Here is a 27,005-nt window from a genome sequence, read left to right as displayed (position 1 = left end):
ACAGTCTCCATTCTAATTCATCCCAAAGGTGTTCTATCAGGTTGAGGTCAGGTCAGTCAAGTTCCTCCACACCAAACTCGCTCATCTATGACCCTGCTTTGTGCAGTCATGTTGGAACAGGAAGGGGTCATCCATAAACTGTTCCCACAGAGTTGAGCATGAAATTGTCCAAAATGTCTTGGTATGCTGAAGCATTAAGAGTTCCTTTCACTGGAACTAAGGTGCCAAGCCCAACACCTGAATTCAATAATTTGGAGGGGGACACCTTCACATTCTGGTAGATGTCTAATTATCCAATCATGTGGAAATGAAAAAAAAAAAAAATCACGCAGAATCAGATGAAGAGCTTCACTTAATTTTTTCACATCAATCCTCAGAATGAAGAAAAAGTCTAATTTTTGTGACTTTGTGGCATGTGAGGATGTTGATCTGAAAATGCTGATCTGGTAGGAGTTTCATGCACAAGGAGTTTTTGGTGTGAAAACCAAAAAGCACTGAGTGAGCGACAGTGCTGTGTCTGGAAACGCTTTGATGATAAGAGAGGTCAGAGGAAGTGGACCAGTTTGGTTCGAGCTGCTGTTTCTGCATGATTGGCTGCATAGGTAATTGCATGAATGTGCAGGAGTACATATGTTCTTAATAAAGTGGACAGTGATTATATATGGAGCATTTTATTCCTTCACTCAAAATGAATTGCACCAGTATGTATTTTATATATTAAGTGCAAATTTCATTAATTCAATCATTCATCTTCAATAGCCACTTCATCCTGGTCATAGTCGGGGGGGGGGGGGGGGGGGGGGGTCCAGAGAGCACTAGGAGTGAGACACCCTGAATAGTATGTATGTCCATTGCAGTGCACCATGCACACACACACTGACATGATGTGCACATGGACTCTGGTTATAAAACTTAGAAAGGACTGTAACCCAAAAACTGAACAAGACACAATGCTGTACCATTGTGCCATCCAGCTTAATGCTTCTCTAGTTAATAGCCCTGGATGTAAGTTCAGTGTTCAGGTGTCATTTGTGCTTAATTCCATGGCAGTACCTTCTCCACAATTAACTACAAATAGTCTACCATGCTAGTATACACTTTTGGCAGGGCAAATATATCCCCCAACAGACTTGAATCTAAATACTACAAATAAATCTCAAGTCAGACCTAGAATTTGGAAGTCATCAGGGCGAGTATCCAAATAGCTCCCCACCCCACAAAAAAGGTGAGATTACTAAATAAATACATACATAAATAAATAAGATTATAACCTGTCTTGTAGGATGAGGTTCTGACTGCAGAAGCACAAACAGAATGTTGTCACTGAATATTCACTATTGGTTTAATGTTAGGCTATAATTAACAGCCACTAATTACAGATCACATTATTGTACACAGAACATCAGGGTGCAGTTATTGTGTGGGTGCAGTGTGTAAGCTGAAGAATGTTTTGCTCTATGCAATGCTCTTTCACAAGCCTTCTCTGAGCTTTCAGTGTCCACAGATTAAGAGTACTACATTTGAATTTCCTTTAACACACAAATACAACAAAAAAAAAGTATGCTGGTACAGCCTATTTTATCTGATAGCTCCCAAATAAACTTAATTTTGCTGAAATACCTTGAAATTAGAAATATCAAATGAAATGTTAGGGGTGGTAAATAAATCACAGGTGAAAAGATTAAACTGAAATGATGATTGCAGGACAGATGTTTCATTTCCATTTCTGAGCTCACTGCATGAAAAACTCTTAATATACAACCCCACCCCCTTTTCTGCAGCGGATTTGTAAGCGGCCGTCACTAATCCTAGGGGTTTGGTGCTTACACTGAAATATATGGCATTACTTAACACTAATAAAATACATATCTGCTTGTTTCGGTTACTAGCTGAAAGTCACAGCTTGCTAAGTGATCACCCAAAATGCTGGATTTCCCCAATGTTCTCTGAGACACATCATAAGAGCATTGCCATTTTCTCCCCATCTATGGGCATGTGTTGCTGGAGTGCATAACTGTGGTGTCCCCATTTATCTGGCATCAGCATTTCACCAGTGGAGGACGGTGACACTGCTCTCTGGTGGTAGCTCCTCGAAACAGGCATTCTGCAACTACTGACTGTCAAGCACTCACTTCTTTCTTAATTCCTTTACTGACAGGAAATCACCTTAAGTATAGCGCAACGTCCTCTGTATATAAAAATAAACATATGAATACAAGGATGAGGTGCGAGTCAGAGCTGGCACTTATTTGAGGTGACATTGTGCTGCACTGACAAGGTAAATATGGTGAATATTTACATTTCTGGCATTTCTCAGACACCCTTATCCAGAGCGACTTACATTTTATTTATTTATTTATTTTTTACAATTGAGAAAGAGAGTGTTAAAGGTCTTGCTCAGGGGCCCAGCAGCGGCAGCTTAGTGGACCTGGGATTTGAACTCACAACCTTCTGGTCAGTAATGCAACGCCTTAACCACTAAGGGACACTGTGAAATGATATTAAGAACTTCTTACAAATACAATTTTGAACATTCATGGTCCTTGTAGGTTAGACTGCTACAGTATGGCATGTGAAGGCTTTCCAACTGTATAAACAAATGAGGAGCTCAACAAGTCATGTGAGTGTGATTGCGCTGCTTTATTTTATTTTGCAACAGTGTGTGTATTGAGTGTACAACACAAGCGGAACATAACCATGTAAAAATGTTATCCACAAAATGCAGTAAATCACATATCTTTTTTTATATCCATGGTAAAACATGCACTCAATTCCATATTACTATGGACACTTATCCCAGAGTATAGTGTAAAGCAACTAGGAATTGGTGTAACTGTAGGCCACAGCATTGTATGTAGCTGTTTCTACTCATAGGTGTTGTTTCTGCAATTCCTTATTCCTGAACAAGGTTGACAGAAGTTATAAAAAAGTGTTTGGTATTTAGTTGATAGCATAAATCTCTATAAATCATTTCATTCTATGAAGTGTTGGTAATACAACTGATTGTTGTGAAACACTGAGATTGAATCAGATTCAACTTTCTTCTCCAGTCTACTGATAGTTCATACTATAAAAGTATGTAAAGATCCTGGGCATATTGTTATTACCCGTGATATATGGCATAACTGGGCAAAAGAAGCCGACAGAGAGTAGGGGTATTTGGATCAGTACTGGGTATCAGCACCTTGATATTGTTATTGTATCAAACTGGAAAAGTCATCACATTCAGAAAGGAAAATAAAGATCTGCACCCTCACCCAGCCCCTCTCAAAAATATGACTCAATAACAGCACTTTTTTCAGATTCATAATATGTCTTATTGCAGTATATACTCAGCATAATGGCCCAATTAAAGAAACAAATAAAAACATGGCCTGCTTTATATAAAATAAAGATTCATATAAAATACAGCACAGAAATGTTGTACATGAAATTATGGCATATGTGCAATGATATAATTATGGCAACAACATGCAATTGTAGATAAAAGCATTTTTTCAGAGTATAGTAATATATTTTGTATGAACACCGCATGGCACTTTTTTTTTTTAATCTTCTTTAATGTGACAGAAGCTGCATCTTCTTAATCACTTCCACCACAAAGCTTCAACAGCAATTTCTTGTAATCCCCAGAAGTGTCTCCCTGCAAACCCAGAGATCATTTACTATTAAAAACAAATCACAGACTACTCAAATGTACATGCGACACTGTTTTAATTTGGTCAAATCATTCATTTTACATTGAACTTGAATAGAAAATATGGATTTGGGATTAGATTTAGGAATCCTAGCCAAATTGCACAAAAGCTATCTGAATAAAACAACATGGATATTCATAATTATTCATTTTTTAAAAATCTGTGTTATCACACTACTGATGTTTGTGTGCCTTCTATGACAAGGTCACAGGTGGATGAAAATTTAGTGTGTGCATTTGCTAAATGAACAGAAAACCAAACCACATTAAACTCATTAAGAAGAGTGCAAGTGCAGGAGCATTACAGAAATAGTTTACTTACAGAAATATCCGTGTAGAGAGACTTGCCATACATCTTCACGTATGCCTGGCGGATGTCCAACATATCTACCTCAGAGCGAGACACCATAATGCGGATCAGGGTGCGGTCTTTGGTTCCCAATCCCTGAACACACCAAACAGCATTTTTAGCTGTAGTTAAACAACTAGGACTCGAATGTTGAAATAATTTATCAGCTGAACTTTTTGTCCCAAGTTCCGCCGAAGTATCTTACCTTCATGGCTTTGTGGAGTCTTTCAGCAAAATAGGCTGGTGTGTCCCTAATGCACTTCACTGCAGACAAGACATTTTAGATTTAACATGTGCAAATATTTTCCAGGCCAATCACAAATAATAATACTGTACGATGATGATGATGACTGGAATGGAAAAAGAGAAATCTAAGCGGCTTGTAAAACTGTGAAGAAAACAGCAGTCAAGATTAAAACTAACTACTCAACTCAACCAGGAGAGATGTCCAAAATACAGCAAGCATACACTTCAAAGATGAGAAAGACTCACAGGAAACATACAGAAACACACAAACCATGCATTGCACACTCAGGAGGAAGGTACAACACAGCAATGTGTGTGACAAAGACTAGATCAATAACAATAGTAATGAACTCAGTATGTGCTTAAATATTTCAGCATATTACCCTTAGCCTGAGAGTGGACAGCAGGGTAGGGGACAATTGAGAAACACAAAACAGTTAAAGCAAACATCACAAGAAATTTGTGAATTTTTTTTTAATGGACTGTTGACATGTTTAAGAGAGAAGCTATGATCATATAAAGATATTCTGATCCCATGCTACTTCACCATGGCATATGAATTGTATAATCTATTCCATGACATAGTCTTACATGGCAGTTTATTAAGTAGTGAACCAGCCATGTGTAACACATTGTTCATGGTTACACATGGTTTACATGTTGTGTATAGAGTGATGAATAGTCAAAAATATGTAGCCAACAGTTGTGCAGTGGTCAGAAATGGACACAGATTTTAAAAAAAAGGAAGATGACAAATAAAACAAATTCTGCCCACAAAGTGAACCAACAAAGTTACCAGCGAGAGAAAAAAGTGGTGAAAAACACCAGCATTTGTGCCATTTCTTCCAGCTTAACACCTACAACTATGTCACAGCTGTGCTGAGGTCCATCATCCACATGATATTTTATTAATTAGGATGGACAGCATAAAGAGGCATCAGTAACTCTATACACCAGTGAATTTCTGTCTAAGCTAGGTGTATACAAAATAAAACATACAAAGACACAAGAACTTGGAATTTTACATTTAAATTTAGATTTAAGCTCAAACACAGCTAAACATCTTACCAACAGCCACCATGCCACTCTCCAGATCTCCAGACATCTCCCTCTCAATACTCTTCTGAAGGTCTCGGCCACACATTTGCTGGTATTCCTGGAACACTGCACACACAAACACACAGTTCTTGAAAAAACAAAATAAAACAAAACAAAAGACACTCACTGAAGGGACATCTACTGCACGTATTCCCCCTTATTAAAAAAATAAATAAATAAAAAATAAAACTGAGCAAGGAGACCTGAGACCTGTGCAGTGTTTTAACACTAGTTAATATTGCAGCATCTTTTGGGGAATTTATAATTTTATTATATTTAAAAAAAAAAAAAAAAAGAGAGACAATAAAGAAATAAATAAAGGAAGTAAAACTCACCCAACAAACCCACAATTTTAATTAATTTAAAAACTCTCACATGATGTTAGCCCTAGGATAACTGATAAACAAACAGTTTCAGCAACAGTGCTAGGACTTGCAGGTACGTGAAAAACAGTAAAAAAGTCAATCTTTTACTTTATGGGCAATTTCCCCATTTCATTTTTTTTAATTTCTAAACTTATTATCAAAAAAGATGCAGGGTAGTAAGTTCCAGGAAAAAAAAAAGAAAAAAAAAAAGAGTGTAATGTACACAGGTTTATCTTCATTTATGTAGAAATTCTAAATTCAGCACATAATGGCAACAGTTGCTCAGCCATTAAGGCTACTGCAGCCGATGTGCTACAATTTGGTCTTCAAATATGGGGCTTAACCCTTTCCTCTATAAGCATAAAGTATGTTTCTGAACTCAGCTTCATTCCAAATTAGGATACATATATATATATATATATATATATATACACACACACACACACACAATATATATATATATATATATATATATATATATATATATATATATATATATATATATATATATATATATCTCAAAGATAGCAACATCATTGCCATATGCATAGCTGTAATGACAATAAAGGCTTTCCCCTTAAAGTCACCATTCAAAATAAATGCAAAAATTGATTTAGTTGATTTTTACCCAATGATATTTAACATAAATGACCTTCATTTTTTATCAATTTTTGTCTAAAGGTTTTTGTCACTACTTAGTTAATTTTCTCAATACAAAAACTTCATTTTGTAAGCAGTTAAATGTGCACAAAACCCTACATGCACTTCTTTATAGGAGAGATACAACATTTTAAAAGCTTTCTTTTGTAGTTTCAGTTGTAGTCAAGAACTGATTTGATATCAAAATTAGTTTTTATTTTATTTTTAGTGTTAATGCGAATTTAGCAGATTTAAACCACATAACCTAAAATTTTCCATTTGTTCAGTGGTTTTAGCCAGCATTCTCACCAGAACAGAAGTGAAACTGACTGTGTTTTATCTGCTGAAGACTCAAATGCTGTGAACTTTCAGTGTCAAGGGCAAAGCTTGATTTTATGGTAGAATAAGTCTGTTCAAAGTTAATCCTTATCTGTTCCTCTCCAGAAACCTGTACTACCTTTGAATGGATTTTTATAAAAATATGGAATAATTCTCGTTTATGGTCAGAATGTTGATACAGTTACCTGCTCTAAGGTGAGGTTTGCTTCGAGCACACAGGATGGCGTTAAACTTGGATTCATCTGTGCCGAGTTTATTTTCTCCAGCCTGATAGAGAGTCTAAAGGAGAGTACAGTGTGTAGTGTGAGATTTCAGAACAAAGAAACATGATGGTAATAAAAAAAACAAAAACAAAAAAAATTCACAAATTACCTGAGCATCTTGTTTGGCTAATGATATATCCACAGTCTCTCTCTCATCACGATTGCCCTTTAAGATTAAATAAATAAATTAATTAAAATTAATAAGCAATATTTTAAATGTTGTGAATAAGCTATAACATGCAACATTACATTATTATTACAAAAACTCTTTAGGTGGCCTGCTAAAGTGCTGGTGCAACACTAATAACTGATTAATAGACTGGCACCAAAAAATATATATATATATTTTCTATAATAATTTTTTTGATAATTCTCTGATTTTTTTCTCTCTAGACCTGCTACTGAAAAGCCCCTAGAGAACCTGAGCAAGAGAGATGAGCAGCCTGCGAAAGTGTCCTGATGTATCTCCACTAATCGCATCCTCCAGTGATTTCTTGTTTTCTGTAACCCAAAAAAAAAAGAAAAGAAAAGAAAAGAAATTGAAATTCATTATCTTGCTCACATTCAGCCCTCGAAGGAAAATGTCAGTGGCATGATGAGATATTTGCTTCTAGCATTTTGAGGTGTAATAATGCATGGGAACAAACCAGCTTTGTAGATTTGATTGATTTCTCTGATCTCCGCATTGGTGCGAGAGGACAGGATCTCAATCAGACAGGCCTCATCAGTCCCTGCTCCCTGTTCAGTACGGTAAACAAAAGTTAAATGATAAATTATTCATATTCATATACTTTATACTTCTGTGCATACACATCTACAGTTTAACCTCAGCTGGCAAAACAATAACCTACTTGTGGTGCAAATTTATTTCAAAATTAATATAGAATTTGCCTAGCTATAATATAGATTTCTTCAGATATTTTCCATTATAAATGCCTTTATTTGCAAATGGCAGCTTAGAACATCTCGTAAAATGAAAAGCACTTTTCTCCATTGGACTCTGAACAGGACTGAACATGTACATTGTGAAACAAATATATAAGACATAAGAGACATCGTACAACATCAGTGCCTGACCTCACAAATGCGCTTCTAGAGGAATGGTTAAAAATAAACACACTCCTAAACCTTGTGGAAATCCTCCCCAAAAGAGTTGAAGCTATTATATCTGCACAGGGTCGGGCCAACTCCATATTACATTCATGTGCATGTAAAGGCAGATGTCCCAAAACTTTTGCCTATATAGTGTATGTTATAATGTAATAATGTTATCGAGTATTAATCATTCTTTCTTACCAATCAGAATCAGTAGTACTCTAGTATAAAATGAAATTTTGTATGATTCAGATTTTTTCCCCCCACCATATTTTAATTTAAGATTATACACAAACCTTGATGGCCTCTTTTAGCTCAGATGCATCAAACTGAGCAGGAGTCTTCAACATGGCCAAAACTAGTTTCTCAAAGTTCCCAGAAAGCTCCGACTTCAGGTCTTTGACCAAGTCCTGAAAAAAAAAAACAGCCAGTGTGGAGATGATCCATTGCAGTTGTAATCTTTCTGTACAATTAAGTAGATAAACTATTGCATGCTGAAAACTCTTGGGAAAGGAGGATAGAGGTTCACCAATTCCCACCATATCACAGTTCTCACAACTGAAATAAAAAGGCATTTAAGCATAAATTAAAGAATAGTAATAAAAGCTGTAAGCATGCAAAAGGTTCTTACAAGAAATGAGAATTACCTTCCCATAGGCAGTCTTGTATGTAACCAGCAGAGGTACACGCTGCCTGCATGAACGACTTCCAAGAAGATTAATTATAGCCTGTTCATCGGTACCTATTGAAATGTGTCAAATTCAAAATTCAGGCATTTCCCATTGTCTGTGGAAACTACAACACTAACAAACTGGCAAAAACTGTGTTGAAATTAAAAAGAAATCCAAATAGTATAATGAATGTGTACGTGCAGTGGCATGTGTGACAACAGAACAGGTTGTGCAGAAAAATGCAGGCTAAAAAGAAAGGTATACAAGATATTCACCAAAGCCTTTCATAGCCTTCCTAAGAACCTCCACATCTTTTAATGGGTCTGCTCCAGGAAAATCTGGGATGGTTCCTCTGAATCCACGCTAAACATAGAAATAATAATGAAAAGGTATAGAGCAAAAGAAAATAGCAGGCTTATAAAAAAATAATTAAGTAATAAATTATATATATATATATATATATTCTTGATATTTGTTAAAAATGAATATTCTCACATTAATAGCAGGAACAGCTGGAGCTCCTCCTCCATATGTGGGCATGGATGGACTGGTAGCTGGCGCATTGGGGTAACTGGGACCTTGTGGGTAGCTAGGCATGGATGGATTGGCTGCTGGGGCTTGTGGGTAGCCAGGCATGGATGGATTGGCTGCTGGGGCTTGTGGGTAGCCTGGCATGGGGGGATTCGGTGAAGGGGCTTGTGGGTAGCCTGGCATGGGCTGACCTGGAGCTGGACCTCCTGGATAGCCCATTCCTGGTGCCTGAGGCATGGGTCCTCCTGGCTGAGGGGACAGGCCAAAGGGCTGTTGGTTAGGGTAGGATCCGGGACCCCCAGGATTAAATCCACCCAAGGCATTAGAGATGTCGTTTGCCTGTGATGAAAGGATTTAAAGGAATAAAAAAAGACAAATTAAACATAAACAGCTTTGACAAGATCACATGGACAGACATGCATTTTGAAATGATTAAAGGAAGCATTATGAGATAAAACGAAAATCTCCTATAGTTTCTTGTTTTGTGTCTAGAAAATGACAGAAAAAAACACAGACATCTAGGCATCCTTCTGAAAATCTTAAATCAGATTTGTTCTGTTGGCTTTCAGTGCAATGGATAGAAAAGTAAAGTGCAGAATATCAGCATTAATATATGTATGAACGTATAGTTACGGCATCCATATACCAAAGTTATGCTTTCTATCCATCATAAAATTAAGTAAGAGTTCTGTATACAGTCAAAGAAGGAACAGAAATATGTTATGATCTATTGTATCAAAAGCAGCATTTACAATGAAGGAGAAGGAAAATAATCAAGCGGATCGGCAGAAAGGTGATGGATGACCATCATTTGATGAATGTGCAGAAGCATGCAGTAACCTGGCCCAGAGGGAGTATGTCTGAACAGAAAGGTTTGCAATTGAATCAAAACTACTCTGTAGTGTTTTCATATTAAAAGCAAATGTTAGTGGTCAACAGGGGAGACTGGGGAGGAAGCAATATAATATGTATATAAGTGATGACAGGAACTCTCTTGTCTAGTGGACATACCATAACATTAAATGTAAATATAAACAGTTAAAACCTTCATTAAAGTCATTCATTAATGAATTAAAAACAGTAGTCTGAAGATTAGACTAGACATCTGGCAAATCGCTGTTGTACAAGTGCAATAACTCACTACACACCATGCTGTTATACAAAAATAATCCAACCTATCACACCACCCTGACATGGATCTCCCCCCCATATAACAGCATAGTCTTTTGTGTGCTATTCCTTACATAATACACCCAGAATACAACAAGACAGAGCCAAAAAAATCTGTATTTTTGGATTTCAGAACATTTTATCACTATGATGAAACTTACCATCGCAGGCAGATTGCTCGCATTAAATCCAGGCATTCCCGGAGCACCTGGAGCTCCCCATCCACCTGCAAATACACAACAAAATATTAAACAAGATATTCAAACTGCCATGGGAGGAGGCGAAGCTCTATCTCTATAGCTATAGTGAAACTAAATAAGTGAGGGAAAAAAATACAGTTTGTGTTGCCCATCATCAACTAACAGCTCCTGCTCTGCTCTTTTATAAGAATAGCAAGGATGGAAAACAAGCCACATGTTACCTGAGGTTTAATGACTTCATTCGCCGCAAAACCAAAAACTCTGATCTAAAACTAAGGTTTGACTTTAATGACCCCATGTAGTCATGATATACCCCTGAGAAAGATACCAGTTACCAAAGAAATATAAAAAGAGCCTTAAAAATAAAAATAAAAAAAATACGATAAATATAAAAAATAAAAGATAAATATAAATAAAAAAAATAATTATAATAAAATCATAATTGTGAAAATTATTTTTGTACGGAAAGCTTTAGACTTGAACCTGTGACACAAGAGTTGATACACCCATGTTAGGAAACTCTGACACCCTAGGCAGCAACGTTTATGCTTCCTCCCAACAGACAATGTTTTGACATACACAACAGCTTAGTGTAATCCATACAACGTCTGTCCACACAAACACCAATCTGTCAGTCACATGCAAACCTACAAACTGAGTGAGTCATTTACTAACAGAGGTTTCCATTGACAGTGTGCTATATTTGACAAGTATTCCGGTTTGGGCTTTATAATAACATGTTACTCTGAGAATGACCTACCTGGAGGTAGGGAAGGAAAGGCTCCGGGCTGGCCTGGGAAAGATCCGGGCTGGGGCGGGTATCCCCCAGCTTGAGGAGGATAACCTCCTGCTTGAGGAGGATACCCACCAGCTGCAGGAGGATACATTCCTGGCTGGGGAGGATAGCCACCAGCCTGTGGAGGGTACCCACCGGCCTGAGGAGGATAAGCACCGGACTGAGGAGGATAACCAGGATAACTCATCTTTTATTCTGGAATGAAGACAGAATAAAATCTGTTACACGTTTACTACTATGATTTAAGCTCTGGCATTTGGTGAATGCAAAACACAACTATGAAAGTGAAAAGAGTTAAAGAGCAACTCAGCATGTTTCATGACAAATGGGGGAAAAAAAAAACAAAGACTACAATTATACTGTATTATCTCTTATTCTGACTAAAGTACAGTTACATTTCTAGCAAATTTTACAGTAATGTGAAGGACTAAACTGATCACTTATTAACCTCATACTTCACTGGGCTTTTACCACGCGTCCTCTCACATTTGAACACATGCAAAAAAACAAAGGCGTGAGAAAACAGAGATGTGAGAAAACAAAAGACGCAGGAGCGGCAACACAGCCTGTAATAATGGACAGCCAAGATTTTCTTCTGCTTTCTTTTTTCAGTGTTACACAAAGTGTTTCAAGGTGTTTCAACACTGAGGTGTGAAAACTGCAAATAATGATGCTGGAGTTCCTCTGTACGAACTGAAAACACAGGCATGAACTAATCCAGCGACAGAAGAAAAGATCTTAGCATTGTTCTTAGGAGACATGACCGCATCACCCGTATCTTACCCACACAGCACAAGATCCCAGTCAAATTTTGCTCTGATTGTAAAATATTACTATTGGCCTATGAAGCACTTATGAAGCACAATAGCCGAGTAAACCTCTGGTTATTTATGATCATCAATCACACCTCATTCATTTAAAAGACGCAAGCTCTTTGTTGGTACCTACAATAATAAACTCTCCTCTATAGCATCACAGTTATGGAACAGCCTTTTGATTAATGTTCAAGACTCAATTACGGTCTTTAAGTTTAAACTGAAAACATTATTATTATTTTATTTTATTTTTTTACATCTTTGCTTAATTAATTGTGAAATACCTTTAGGTAAAGACGTAGATCTGGAAGGTTCACGATCATGAAGAGTTTTGGTAAACTAAAATGTACCACGGAACCCCCCTGATGCTAATAAGTTCCTGTTTTCACAACTGCACTTCTTAACTATATAGTATACTGTTATAGAAGGGAAATTATTTATAATCATTCTATCTGGTGTCACCCAGACACCTTTTTTTCTGTCTGGTTCTTATCACGTTTTGCCACCATCACCACTGGCTTACTTATTAGGAATGAATGTACACATTTAAATTTATTCATTTCTATAAAGCTTACTTATGATAATGTCCACAGTTAAAAGCACTTTATAAATAAAATCAAACTGAATTAAAAGTTTATATAATTATTAGTTAATAATATAAGTTAATATAAATATTAACCATGTTAATGCTGTACTCCTACATTCACATTGCACTTGAAACTGTCAGACAAGAAAAGTCGCACAAAAGATTAAACAATGCTTCGCCTTGAGGTGTTGAACTTTTTAGAATTAATTATTAAAGTTTTGAAACACTCCCGTGAGTCTGACATACCTTCAGTTAAACGAACGTTCAGTGGTCAGTAAAATCCTCAGGGGTTTTTTATTGTTTTGTTTAAAAATGCGGTATTGTGGTTGCTATTGCTTTTTTCCAGTCATGGAAGATTTCTGAGAAACGAGTTCCACTGGTCACAGCTTACGAAATATCTCCACTCAAACCACAGCCGACGTATCACTATCTGACCATTTGCATCATCTCGTAAAGAACCATAAAAGCAGCTTATCAGCAGATGCACAGTGGACTCATCAGAGTTCATATATAATTCAACAATTTTGTGACCTACACAGGAAGATTATTAAGTGCAAACAAGAGCTTATGGATGTCCAAGGATGCTGTGATTGTGTGCGTGTTTGTTTTGTTCCTATCACTTAATTATCGATATCCCTGAAGTGAAGCGCAGAAAAAACACGCAACCTGGTTACTTTGCATTTTATCGCCACTGAAACGTGTGTGTGTGTGAATACAGAAACACAGTTCTGTTATCAGTATAGACATCTCCTCACCAACCAAATATAACCACTGCAGGCTGACAGGCTGCTTTCAATCTGTCATAAAATTGTACCACCAGGCTGAAGGTGAGCAAACATTCGGGATGAATAGGTGAACTTTGTACAAAGAAGCACACCTGAATACAAGAGTTTACAATTGTGAGTCACTTATTTAGACTTAAATGCACTACTTAAGTCTTCTGGCTAATTTCAATGAGCATTTGAATCCAGAAAGGTCAAATGTTACACAGAGTCCACATGTGATGGCAAATCAGAAAGAGAGAAAATACACTTGGTACCTAAAGATCAGCTGTGATCCGACAGAAATGAATAAATCAACCTCTTAGACGCAATAAGAAATTAAAACAATGTGGCGTATCGGCCACACCCACTTCACCATGACGTCATCACCACTAATACGACTACAGGCCCTAGATTAAAAACGAACACAGGACGAAACGGAAAAAAAAAATAGACATGTAGACATAAACCTAGCTAGACTTTAACCAAACTACATCACACAGCTTAGTCCAACTCGGTGTAAATAAAATATAGACGCTCAAAGTTCACAATGCATCTGTATTAACATTTCACAACGCCGTAAATAAACAAACTACGGGAGTTAGCGAATGCTTCCTGCGAATACTCACCAACAAACACAGCAAAAGCAAAAGCGAAACAAACTAGCTAGCTAACAGTGGTTGTAAATATAACAGATCGTAAGAGTAACTGATTTTACTTACATAGCCAGGAGAGCTGGCAAGACTTTAAAGTGTACTTCTGTGGAGTTTTTTTGGATCAGGAAGAAGCAGGAAAGGTTTCTCGGTGGGTGGAGATCCTCAATCCTCCTGTCAGTGAGGACAAATGTACGTCAGATGCGGGTGTGTTCTCTCAGCACACAGCTCCGGCTCCTGCGCACAACTGCGCTTTAACTAGGTACCCGGAATTCTGCGCAGAGCTTAGAGAACTGTGTTGTCTATACACGGTGTTCTTTAAACTGTACGTTTTGAAAATATACAGGATCTGTAAACAGTCATAAAAACGACAACAACTGAAAAGAAATGAAATTTTAGCGACAAGGCGATCCGATCTGTGCGTGTTGATGCATACACGCTACATGACAGAGGTTCACTGTATCCATAAATGATCTCAGGGTGAAGTGAGTGGTAGCACTGAGTTCAGCAGACGCTAGCACATGTAATACGGGCTGTAAACATTTGTTCCAGTCTCATTTCCCTTTCCATTGTAATTTCCCCTCTGCTGCAAATCTGGAAAGGAGTAAAGCGGAAGTTAAGAGCTTAGGGAGCTTGACAGACCTGGGATCTGTGATATTTTGTTACAGCTGTGGAAATCTTGACTAATTTGTGGATTTTCTTTTACTGGTTAGGCAAAATTAATGTGTTTAATCCAAACCTCAAATAAATAAAATAATGTCAACTAACGTCATGTTTTAAAATATATACAGTGATCAGGCACCCCCCCCCTTTTTTTGCCAAAACAGCCCTGACCTGTCGAGTCATGGACTCCACTAGATCCCTGAAGGTGTGTTGTGGTATCTGGCAGCAGATCCTTTAAGTCCTGTAAGTCGCGAGGTGGGGCTTCCATGGATCGGACTTGTTTGTCCAGCACATCCCACTCAGATGCTCAATTGGATTGATATCTGGGGAATTTGGAGGCCAATTCAACACCTCAAACTCGTTGTTGTGCTCATCAAACGACTCCTGAACCATTTTATCCTGCTGAAAGAGGCCACAGCCATCAGGGAATACCGTTTCCATTAAAGGGTGTACATGGTCTGCAACAATGCTTAGGTAGGTGGTACATGTGAAAATAACATCCACATTGATGGCAGGATCCAAGGTTTCTCAACAGAACATTGCCAAAAGCATGACACTGCCTCCACCGGCCTGCCTTCTTCCCATAGTGCATCCTGGTGCCATGTATTTTTTCAAGTCAAAGTCAAAGAAGCTTTATTGTCACTTCAACCATATATAGCTGATGCAGTACACAGTGAAATGAAACAACGTTCCTCCTAGACCAAAGGTGCTACACATAACAAAGACAAAGTACAGTGACGCAGACAAACATAGAGCTAAACATAGAGATAAAGTTATTTCCTAGGCAAGAGACAAAAACGCACCCATGTAAAAGAAAACGTGATTCATCAGACCAGGCCAGCTTCTTCCGTTGCTCCGTGGTCCAGTTCTGATGCTCACATGCCCAACACTGTGTGTTCTGATACCTTTCTGTCATAGCCAACATAAATAGTTTCAGCAGTGTTTGTTACAGTAGCATGGGCACCCTGACTGGTCTGCGGCTATGCAGCCCCATACGCAACAATCTACGATGCACTGTGTATTCTAACACCATTCAAACAGAACCAGCATTAACTTCTTCAGCAATTTGAGCAACAGTATCTCGTCTGTCGGATCGGATCACACAGGCCAGCCTTCACTCCCCACATGCATCAGTGAGCCTTGGCCGCCCATGACCCTGTCCCCATGGACCACTTTTGATAGATACTGACCACTGCAGACTGGGAACACCCCACAAGAGCTGCTCTGATCTAGTTGTCTAGCCATCACAATTTGGCCCTTGTCAAACTCACTCAAATCCTTAGGCTTGCCCATTTTTCCTGCTTCTAACACATCAACTTTGAGGACAAAATGTTCACTTGCTGCCTAACATATCCCAACCACTAACAGGTGCCATGATGAGGAGATAATCAGTTTTATTCACTTAACCTCTCAGTGCTCATAATGTTATGCCTGATATCGGTGAATATATTCTGTCTGGAAATTTCAAAAGTAAAAAAGTTCTTTAACTCTGATAAGTAGCCGGCATATTTTGTGCACATTAAAAATGAATCTAATATTTAAATAATTGGACTATGTTCATAGAATACATCTTTAAAGAATTTATTTGACACTTTAGTCATTGGCTGATAAGAGTTTAAGAAGTCCTGACACAGGGTACTGAATGTGCACACAGCACAAAGCAGTTTCTTTGAAACTACACAGCAACTAGTCAGCAGTTGACTGAAACAAAGTGAAGATGAGAACATGAGGCACCTTGTGTATTGTAATGAAAATTACTGCAGAAAGGTTTTGTTCCATAGTATTTTGTGTAATAGACTTGCAAATTACTTGTGGAAAAAGATTAATTGTATTGATTACTCTGGAGTTAAGTTCAGAACACTGTCTGAAATTCTGCTCGTGTCTAATTTCACAAAATTGTTCTTCCCAAAAAGTTGCAAGTTACTTGGCATCATCATGAATCAAAGCAGAAGCTTAGGCATTAATCAGAGGAACTCAGACACACAGTAACCATTAATAAGTCATTGTGAAAATAAATAAACAAAACAAATAAATTTGAAGAGTTTTGTACCTTACAGAAAATATAATTAATCAGCCCAAACATGATTTCCTATCTTTTTAGTTTGTTTGTTCTGGAGCTACAAGGTTATTTTAGATAATAAGTCAGGAAAGCTGATAACTAGAAGGCTATCATTGTGCAAACTGCATGTCAAAAATGGCATCTACGTGCTTCGGAAGAATATTTACATTTAAACAAATCCATGCAAAGCATTAAAAAGTGCATGATACCGAGCTATACGCCTGCGAAGAAATCTAATCTAGCTTCGTCATTCTAGAAGAATTTATGAGGGAGTGAGGGTAGACCAATGAAAATCTCTAAAACCTTGTTAGATGTTGAACCATTTAAAAAGGCTATTCAATAAGATGGAAGATGGGTGGTATGGAAAATCAATAAAATACCAAGCAGATGTTGCATAAATCTTATGTACTCTTAATCTGTGCATTCCTCAGGTCTGTAGAAGTTCTGATAAACTTTTTTATTTTTATATGTAAACTGATCCTATTTTTATCCAAAGGTTTAAATGATTCATTATCCATTTCATTCTCATGTCAGTTTGGTCCTGTTAGCATCTCTCTATTAATAAAAGTGCCTGCTAGATAGCTATTCCTGTTAATTTCTTGATTAACCTGCCTGTTGCTGCATGTTATTTCTCTATTGAAAACTACACTGACACCATTAGCAGAGAATAACATCTCTAAACTTATTATTTTAGGGCGGATGACTGTTTTCAAACATTGCAGTCTTTAGATATGAACTTATGAATCTGCATACATTAAAATTATTCATTCATTTATTCATCCTCAGTAACTGCTGATCAGGGTTGAGGTGGATCTGGAGCCTCTCCTGGGAACTGTAGTCATGAGACAGGAATGCATGAACATTATTTACAAATGATTTCTATTAAATTGGATTAAAGAGAAAAAGAGTTGCATGTGAGTCGATTAAAGGGTCTAATCACTATGTGATGGACTGTGGCAATGAGGAATGACTTGATCTTTTTCAGTCAGTTCGGTGTTGAAACATGATTCATAGAATTAACATTTTCATTCTGTCAGGCAGATGTTTTCATGAATATTTCAGTTCCCCCTTGGATTATAGCGCTGTCTAGTGATGGAATGATACAGCACTTACTGGAAAACATTTAGGGAGTGGTTTTATTAACTGCATGTGACACACAAAATCATGTTTAAGAACTACAGATAGCCAAAGCCTGGAGAGTCACAGATAAGTGAGGCAAAAAAACCTGTTTCTGTTCCATCCTGTTTATAACCTCTGAAATATAAACTGAAATAAAATCCAAATTATTTTAGTGAAATTTCATATCCTTTTTAGAATCCATGCCATGTAGCAGAGGTAGCTGTAATGCTGTTTTGATTTATATACAGTATAGTCAATGTATTTATGTTTCAGCTCAACTGCTGACTCTTAATTTTATCTGAGGATAATACACTGCAATTACAAGAAAACCCAAAAGATTACATGGCAGGCAACAAAAAAACACCCTTATATCAACAATATCAGCATTGCTCTTTTCTCCTGTCAGATAATCTAATAGAAATAAACATACTAATTCTTATTTACAATACAAACACCAGTACTCTACACAGAACCGTGTTAAGCAGACTATAAGCACATGTTCCCATTAAACAGTAAGCCTTGTTTTTCTTTTAAACAGATGTGATGGGTTGATGTTTACCTCTCCTTTCAGTTCAAATGACACTAATGCCATCAGCATGTTTCAGACAACAACGGCAGCATGAAACATTCATTAAAATGCCCTAAAAGATTTGCATAATGTACTTAGTAGCAATAATCCATTAGAGAGTTTAAAATCAATTACAATGATTTTTTCCCTGGGTGTTCGAGCTTGAGAAAAAGCACTTTCTTTTGTTGTGTGGAGCAGCGTTTACCTATTTTTTGGTAAAAATCCTTTTTTTTTTCTTTAGAAAAAATGATTCAAGCCAGACCTTGCTGAGTTTATTATCACTGTAGAGAATGGGCTGTGGTTAATGTGGCCCTTGAGCTTCATGTTAAATGATATGAGGTGAGTGAGAATCAGCACACTGCATTAAATTTACAATAAGCTTTATATATGTTCTCTTAATCTTTCAAGGTTGTCTCATACACCAATCAGCCATAATGTTAAAACCTAATATTGTGTAGTTCCCTCTTGTGCTGCCAAAACAACTCCCATCGACAGACGGATTCCACAAGCCCTCTGAAGGTGTGCTGTGGTATTTGTCGCCAAGATGTTACAACCAGATCCTTTAAGTCCTGTATGTTTCTCCATGGTGGGCACATGGATGGGCTCTCCATGGATCTGACTTGTTTCTCCAGCACATCCCACAGATGCTCGATCTGATTAAGATCTGTGGAATTTGGGAGTCAAGGTCAGGCCACCTTGAACTCTGGTCATGTTCCTCAAATCATTTCTGAACAATTTTTGCAGTGTGTCAGGGCATAACAGTGGTCTGCAACAGTGTTTAGGTAGGTGGTAAATGTCAATCTAATATCCATGTGAACTTCTTCAGATCTTTTCCCCAGGCAAGTGATGCACACACACATAGTAGTCAATATAATGCAAAAGAAAACTTGATTCATCAGACCAGGCCTAACTTCTTCCATTGCTCCATAATCCAGTTCTGATGCTCACATGCCCAACACTGTGTGTTCTGATACCTTTCTGTCATAGCCAACATAAATAGTTTCAGCAGTGTTTGTTACAGTAGCTTGTCTGTGGGTTCAGATCAGCAGGTTAGCCTTCACTCCAGACTGTACAATACAACCTATCTACAAATGCTTACATAGAATTTAGCCACCCATGGAACATAGCCTTGTGAGTGATGTCCTATTTGCTTATAAGTTGTGTATTTAATATAATGGTTAGATTATCAGCAGTGTAAATTTGACATAAGACTTATTCAGTTTTACAGACACAGTTTAATCCTGGGATTTTTACACATGCTCCATGTTGCAGCAGTTGTCTAACATTCAGCTGTTGGTTTGACCATCACATGGGACTCAACAGACAACATAGGATATGGATTGGATCTCGGTAACAGATGATTCAAGTACACTCCAAATGTAATCTGTGAATTAGGGGAAAGTAAGTCATTTAAAGCATAAAGTCTCGGAAACCATAGTTTGTAAGCATTGGTAGTTCTCTTCTGGCAAAGTTACATTGTAAAAGTAAATAAAATTTCCTTTAATACGCAAATGTATATACACAGAAGATAACAACTGCATAACTAAAAACGTATTTGACAGTTTAAAATAAAAAACAGAATTGTTTAGTGTTGAAACTGTATTAAATCACCTTGGTACCATGGAGTTTACATCAAATTAATATACTGGAGTTCCACTCCACTTGCTTCTCATATAAACACTCTCACTCCCTTAATATAGTTTTAAATTACACTGACCTTTCCACTCCGGCAATCAGACAGAGATCTGAGAGGCTCCTGGGATTTAGTGCCAGAGGTCTGATCTATTCCAATCATTTGGCAACGACTACATTTCCCTGCCACCTTCAACAAACCAGTGAGAAATGGTTAATGGGGTGCTTTCAAATGTACAATTGATGTCTGAATCTCTATATCAGTTTCAGCTGCAATTTTTCACAACTGGCCTAAATGTGCTCATAAGACATCGGGTTATTTTAAAGATTCTACCAACCTGAAAGGGTGTGCTGCCTATTTTTACACTTGTCCAGTCCTCTTCTTCAAAAGGCTCTGAGCCTGAGATAACGAGGTTCGCCCGAAAACGATTGATGAGTTGCAGCATGTCAAAAGAGGTGCAATTATTTGAACTGCCTTGCCTGTGACAAACCAAATTATAAGAGAACTATTATAGGATCCATGCCGTAACCAGTTCAACTATACGATCAGACCAGACCATGGAATGGAAAAATTTACATTTAAATTAAATTAATGTCCAAATCCTACTGCGTCACTACCCATTATGAGTGTATTTATATTCACGAAACAGGTAGCAACCATCACCTGTTAATGATGTGATTAAGCAGAAGTGCCATGCTAGCTCTGTTAATTAGCAAAAACTGAGCCTCATTCACCAGAGAGAGACAGGCACCTGCAGAACATAAATCATATACACAGAGATATGATCAGATTTACATTATGTTCATATGACTGTTTAAATACACACAAGTGAACATATTAAAAAATACACAAGCATACATTTTTTAAACATAGTTCATGACACAGACCAATTGATCAGATTTAGATGAGTCTGTATTGAAATCAGTACTTTGAGTGACACTGAGCTTTAAGCTCACTCATCAGGACTGATAGAAAATGATTAAAAATGTATATGTGATGTAATGACTTTAGTGTTATATTGTATATTTTCACATTTTTCTACTTTGGTCATTTCTTTTCTGTGTGACTACTGGAACAACGAGTGTGCCCTTTTTGTCTGGCTTAAGGTTAAACAATAGAAACTGAATCCACACATTACCTGCATGACATTTCTACTGAACCTTTAGTTTTAGCACCAAATACCTGCAGCTGTCACAATATAACAGTTAAAATGGTGTGCCATACTGAGTACTTTACCCATTCCTGTGCCCATTTTCATATCCCGGACAAAACTGGGACTCTGTCTAATGAGACTGCAAGGTTTTCCCAGGAACTCTGACAACCAGACTGATACTTCCTCCCCACAGTCAACAGTCTGCACCCTGAAACAGTACATAAATAAATAAATATCATTATGGGAACATAAAACAAATACAAATTATCAATCAATATCATTTGCCCTTGTGTGATAAATATAAAAGCCAAGACCATATCACAAATCCCATGAAACAAAATTAAAATAAAAATATTCCACGTACCTGTCACCACAGACTTTGCTTTGACATGTTCTTGAGCCATGCTTTTCTTTACTGATCTCCAGGGGAACAGTAATTGGATCCATACCTATTCTTTCAATACAAAACTCACTCTTTATTTCCCCCACCTCCCACAACATGCCTCTAGGAGAATTGTAATTAAAAATTTGAATGTAAAATGAGACCAACATCACAAAATGTGTCTGACCTGAGGCTTCCAGACACAGCGTCTTGGAGTTTAGGCAGATGTGTGGATTTATTAGACACAGTTTGGGTTCTCTCTTCTGACTCAGACACACTCCATTCTCATTCACTACCATCCACATGCGGTCATATAAGAGTCCCTGAGGGCCCAAAGGCCATTCTGTCACCTGTTGAGTTCCACACAACAGCATGATGTTTCTTGATGACTCTTGACCATGACATGTATTGACTTTCATTTTAAATACAGAAAGGAATAAACAAAATAAGTAATAATTAGCAATAATAGTAATACTATACAGAATGCAATGCATTATGTAATAGTATTTCATGTTAAATGGATGCCATGATGTAATATTTATAGATTGATGTTAAGCATACCTCAAATGCAGCACAGGACTTAATGGGATATATGAAGATATTGGTCAGTGTATAAGTAATTTCACTGTTCCTATCTGCCTTTGGAATAGTATCCTGTAAAAATGTTTGACTGACAGAAGCAGGAGAGATATTTAGGTCATTCATCATAGGCACGGGTCTCTCGATTGACGTCAGCTCATTGGAAACCGAGGTCTCTGCCATTCCAGTTGACTTTAACCTTGCCAGTCTCTCATGGTTCAATATTAGTGGTTTTTCCACAAAGCAGTCAACAATAAACTTTAAGAAACTCTGACAGTCTTCAAAAGTTGACATATACCCAAAGGATATCCGGACAGACCCGGTTGGACGTCCATCAATCAGGTCAATGTTGTCTCCACAGACATGACCGGCCTTAAAGTAAAATCAATTCAACACAGCCTTTACGACAATGCTTCTCCACCACAATTAATATGTACGCTGAGTAGACTATATGCAAAATGTGATTGAAGGAACATTTCATTTTCTTAAAAGCATGCAAAAGAAGACCTCACTGACCTGTAAGTTACTCTTTACCTCTTGGTTGCTGATGCCTAGATATGCCTGGCAGGCCCCAGTGTTACAGAAACAGCCTGTGCGCAAATGGATATTGAACAGACAGGCCATTTTGTCCACCTGAGGGAAAAGCAAGAGTGGATTTTTAATCACAAGCCTGAAATAAACTGATTAATTTGCCCATTGCAGGAAGTAATTGGAAATCCTCCATCCTGTGAATTTATTTATTTTTTTTATAAAGTTAGAAGTCAGAGCTCTTGGAGAATGTGTTACTTTTCATAGGTGTTTGACCTGATAGTATCCGATCACTTGGCCATGGCAGTCCAGCAAGTTGAAGTTGATGATAGCACCCTGATCTGTTGCATTCTCAAACTCACTGTCACAATAGATCTGAGCCACAGGTTGTGCATTGCTGTGGCACAGGCAAGACAGTATGGTGTAAGTATAATGAGCTAGGCCAAATGTGTGAAGCTGTATGTTCATCATGCTTCCTGGGGACAATAAACACATCAGTAATATAGTTTGTTTTAATTAGAGTAATATTGTGTTAAAAGTATAAAGACATAACTTTCATACCAGTCAGTCTGTGCAAAGCATCAAACCCATGGTGGAGGGAAATAATATCAAGGAATGAAATGGTTCCATCTTCAAATCTGAACATACCCAAAAACAAATAAAGAAATATTGAGTTACCAATTACTAGCAAGTCAACTGTAATGCTTTTTTGGAGTTTTGTAGTGCAGAGTACCTGCTAACAATGTCAGACTTTGGTACAAAGTAGTCCTCCCCCACCAGATAAGCTGCTGCTGTGCCTCCACCAAAATACTTCTTTTTCAACAGCTCAGCAACTTCATTCCTCACCAGCAAGGCTCCAAGTCCAGTGGGGAATCCAAACATTTTATAGAAAGAGATGGGCACAAAATCAGCTGGGTGTTGCTTCAGGTCCAGTTGTGAGCAGCCAACAAATCCGGAAGCATCCAGCAGAACAAACCACCGACCCCTATGCTCACATGCTGGGTAGAGCTGCTGGCACTGAATCCCTCTCACATAACTCATAGGATATTTCCGCCCAGAAAAATTGCTCTGGGCAGGATAACAAAAAAGATGTGCCACCAAGCATTCATCCTGTGTATTCATCATGACTTGGCTAGCTTTGGCCTTTTCTTCTATTTCCTGAGGAAACACGGGCACTGCTCCCACTCCTTGAGGTCCAGTTACCCCTCGAATGCCAACTACTGATGTGTGATTGTCGGTGAGGTAGCAGAATTGACTTCCTGAATGTTCATCAGAAGCAGACGTCCAAGGAAAAGTTTCAGCCACTAATTTAAGAGCTGCAGTGCAGCCTGGAGTGAAAATGACTGAGTATTCATCAGGGCTTGTGTTAAAGTGCTCCAGTATCCTACAGAGAGAAAAAGACACAATATGCATTAATGTCCTAGAAGTAATGGCTTAACCCATCAGTTTATTATTATATGCAGAAGAACAGAAAAAACGTCAGTGCAGTGACGTGGGCCACCATGCTTAAAGCCTTTTTCATTTTTTAATGTAAATATTTATTTATTAATCACATATTTGCATCAGGAGGCTTACATTGAACCATATATTATTTTGAAACTAAACTAAATAACACACACACATTGAAGTCCTGCACAAAAAATAGAAAAATATTTTGTATGTTCTAAAATGAAACTGAGTGAAAAAGCTGAGGCATTTTTGGATGAGCATTCCCCAGGGGCTTTCACAAAAAAGCAGCTAATTGTCTGTTGTAGTTTAGATATACATACTGGAAAAACTCTTCATGCACAATTTATTATAAATTACTGTACTGACTTTCTTATTTAAATAGTGTGTATGATACAAAACAATTCATTCTTATAACTTATAATAACTAGAAAAAAAATAGACATATTAGTCACAGGACAGCTAACTCGACTCAGTTGTTAATGTTTCATGCTATTTTGGTTTAACAGGTTTAGACTTGCCTAGTCTAGTCTGTCAGGTTGAATGCCTGAACCATTGCCTGAAGCATGACTTCTATTCAGCATTGACCTTTGGATTTGTCTACTTTGCTGTCTCTTAATTTAAAAAAAAAAAAACCCTGTCCATGCCTGACAAACTGCCACTGTATTGAGACATCTAAACAAGAATAAATCTCTTGATAATTTATGGCTTTCCTAATAAGTCTGTATTCAATTATGTCTGTATTAGCTCCTTTAGTTGGTTGTGTACATGATGATTCGCTGTACATGTAATATATGGATGTCATTCTGGAACCAAGAAAAGTTTCAGCGGTGTTACAAAGGAAAGAAGAAAAATCCACTGGCAGGTGAGAAACCGAGTACCTGTATCTGACCCGCTCCACCGTGTCATGTGTCATTTTACTGCTGGGACTGAGACTGTGAGGGTTACCTGGGAGAAATACTTCTCTTTAGTATCACACTCATATATTAGGCCCATCATATCTAATACAATTACTATCATAGGTATATTCAATTCTAGGATTCAGGAAGATATCTGAATTCCCAGGCAAATGATTTAATAAGGTATTACTTATGAAATTACTAACCGTACACATTCCTGGATATATCCTCATAAAACGCTTTGACCTGGGATTCAGCAAAGAGCGTTGTCCCAGCATGATCGAGGTAGGTAATATCTGTGTGAGGAACAGTTCATTAATAATAATAGCTTCAATTATTAAATAAAATTACTATATAAAAATCATTCGTTCAAAGTAACAAAGTAATATATATATATATTGATTGATTTATTTTTTATTTTTTTTAGAGAGCAGGTCAAAGCAGGTTAAACAACAAACAGGTCATACAGGTCATCCTGCATGCTTGATGAGACTGGGGAACACATTAGCAGCAATGACTGTGTGTATATTCATGATTAATCTAAAGTGAATGTGTGAAACCACATAAAGTCTCAAATAAAAGAATATTTTAAAGCAGTAGGATTTGTCTTTGGAACTATACTGCTGTAACAAGCCGCGGAAGAACATTTTGTTCCCAGGATCGCGCTGCGCCCTTGTCCACTGTGAGTGACAAGTTAATACACATCCAGAGAAAATAAAGGCTGTGTCACAAACCGCACAAGGTGCAGTATGTCTAAAGGGTGTACAGTAGTATGCAGGGTTTTTTTGGGTGCGGCCCAATTATTCGCGCATCTGCTCGGACACCATTATCTCCTCAGTGTAACCGTATAATGAGATAAATATTGCGTCATGCCTGAAGCGGGGTGTGATGCTGTGTGACGTGTCTGTGCTGGCGTATGTCATGCGTGCAAATTTCCGTCCAAACACCCTGACTGGGAATGACTTTTACTGGATTGTCACGGCAGCTCTGAGCCACATCTTTGTCCTTAACCCCCCCCCCCCAGCTTTAACCAGCACTATAATATTAACGAGCTTTCTCATGTCTGTTTTTGTGCCAGATGAGCAGCAGAGGGCGCTCCAGACCATACAGCAGTTATGAAATAAAACACTACTAAGTAATCGACTATGTTTGTTTGTTTGTTTGTGTGTTTACTTCGCGTGTTGTCAGTGGATAAACACAAAGTTCGTCAATCGATACGAAACGTTTAAGCAAGCAGGAGAACTTGGTGTGGTTGTGGATAAAGCCATGAATGTTAACTTTACCTTTGAGCCTGGAAAATTCACGGCGGATCAGCTCCTGCTGCTCACAAGCGAAAGTGTAACACGGCCAGATTTCCTTAAAGCTCTCAAACGTGCACAGGCGGTTAAATTCACTCGAAAGCGTTTCCATTATGTCAAAATGTCAGCCTCTCTGACAGCCAGTATGTCGCTGACATTTTCTCCGAGGTAAATGAACTTTTGTGACAGCCTACAGCCGAGTCCCAAGTCCACATTTGAGCGGAGAAAAACAAGGCGAAGACACAACAGTGCTCAGGCTGTAACTCTGCTCCTGTGGGACTGACTGACTTTTCAGACTTTAACTGCAACGATTGCTCGAAGATAATTAAATGGAAACACTGCTGCAGTGCTCTGATACGTTGCTCTATACCAGAGGTGCTCAAATCCTTTGCAGCCTCAGAGCC

The 27,005-nt window shown here is 37.8% G+C and overlaps 2 protein-coding genes across 4 annotated transcripts; both read right to left on the bottom strand.

Moving 5' to 3' along the window:
• Positions 1-2,621: 2,621 nt before the first annotated feature.
• On the bottom strand, positions 2,622-14,448 carry anxa11a (annexin A11a). The gene is made up of 15 exons (XM_058380023.1): positions 14,344-14,448; positions 11,424-11,654; positions 10,625-10,689; positions 9,258-9,632; positions 9,038-9,125; positions 8,739-8,833; positions 8,388-8,501; positions 7,644-7,734; positions 7,418-7,497; positions 7,106-7,162; positions 6,919-7,012; positions 5,361-5,456; positions 4,252-4,310; positions 4,020-4,142; positions 2,622-3,643 (listed from the first exon to the last, which is right to left on the bottom strand). Exons 2-15 carry the CDS (start codon positions 11,644-11,646, stop codon positions 3,584-3,586), a joined length of 1,620 nt encoding a protein of 539 aa, XP_058236006.1. The 5' UTR covers positions 11,647-11,654; positions 14,344-14,448; the 3' UTR covers positions 2,622-3,583.
• Positions 14,344-26,907, bottom strand: mocos (molybdenum cofactor sulfurase). 3 transcript variants are annotated; one of them, XR_009203626.1, is made up of 16 exons: positions 26,587-26,906; positions 25,510-25,599; positions 25,286-25,352; positions 23,692-24,342; positions 23,520-23,596; positions 23,235-23,434; positions 22,947-23,063; positions 22,413-22,802; positions 22,039-22,201; positions 21,834-21,918; positions 21,553-21,677; positions 20,980-21,067; positions 20,654-20,795; positions 20,401-20,505; positions 15,109-20,067; positions 14,344-14,448 (listed from the first exon to the last, which is right to left on the bottom strand). XR_009203626.1 is itself a non-coding variant. In XM_058380009.1 (15 exons), exons 1-15 carry the CDS (start codon positions 26,711-26,713, stop codon positions 14,440-14,442), a joined length of 2,436 nt encoding a protein of 811 aa, XP_058235992.1. In that variant the 5' UTR covers positions 26,714-26,907; the 3' UTR covers positions 14,344-14,439. The 3 variants fall into 3 exon arrangements, 1 of the variants encoding a protein (XP_058235992.1); XR_009203628.1 differs by lacking the exon at positions 25,286-25,352 and having other exon boundaries at positions 26,587-26,636; XM_058380009.1 differs by lacking the exon at positions 15,109-20,067 and having other exon boundaries at positions 26,587-26,907.
• Positions 26,908-27,005: the final 98 nt, after the last annotated feature.

The sequence above is a fragment of the Hemibagrus wyckioides genome, linkage group LG03, assembly GCF_019097595.1.
Source record: "Hemibagrus wyckioides isolate EC202008001 linkage group LG03, SWU_Hwy_1.0, whole genome shotgun sequence".
NCBI lineage: Eukaryota > Metazoa > Chordata > Actinopteri > Siluriformes > Bagridae > Hemibagrus > Hemibagrus wyckioides.
Note: the sequence above shows the minus strand (reverse complement) of the source record. Positions and strands in the feature narration are given on the sequence as shown.

What these genes read in the sequence shown, in the direction of transcription:
- anxa11a (XM_058380023.1), bottom strand. Translation starts at nt 11,646, where the DNA reads ATGAGTTATCCTGGTTATCCTCCTCAGTCCGGTGCTTATCCTCCTCAG. An exon ending in GAGTGGCATGGTGGCTGTTG is followed by an intron (nt 4,311 to 5,360) that starts GTAAGATGTTTA and finishes TCTTGTCTGCAG; the next exon opens with TGAAGTGCATTAGGGACACA. An exon ending in CTCTCTACACGGATATTTCT is followed by an intron (nt 3,644 to 4,019) that starts GTAAGTAAACTA and finishes CTGGGTTTGCAG; the next exon opens with GGAGACACTTCTGGGGATTA.
- mocos (XM_058380009.1), bottom strand. Translation starts at nt 26,713, where the DNA reads ATGGAAACGCTTTCGAGTGAATTTAACCGCCTGTGCACGTTTGAGAGC. An exon ending in TGCTTTGCACAGACTGACTG is followed by an intron (nt 23,435 to 23,519) that starts GTATGAAAGTTA and finishes TATTGTCCCCAG; the next exon opens with GAAGCATGATGAACATACAG. An exon ending in CTTAATCACATCATTAACAG is followed by an intron (nt 20,796 to 20,979) that starts GTGATGGTTGCT and finishes GGTTTGTCACAG; the next exon opens with GCAAGGCAGTTCAAATAATT.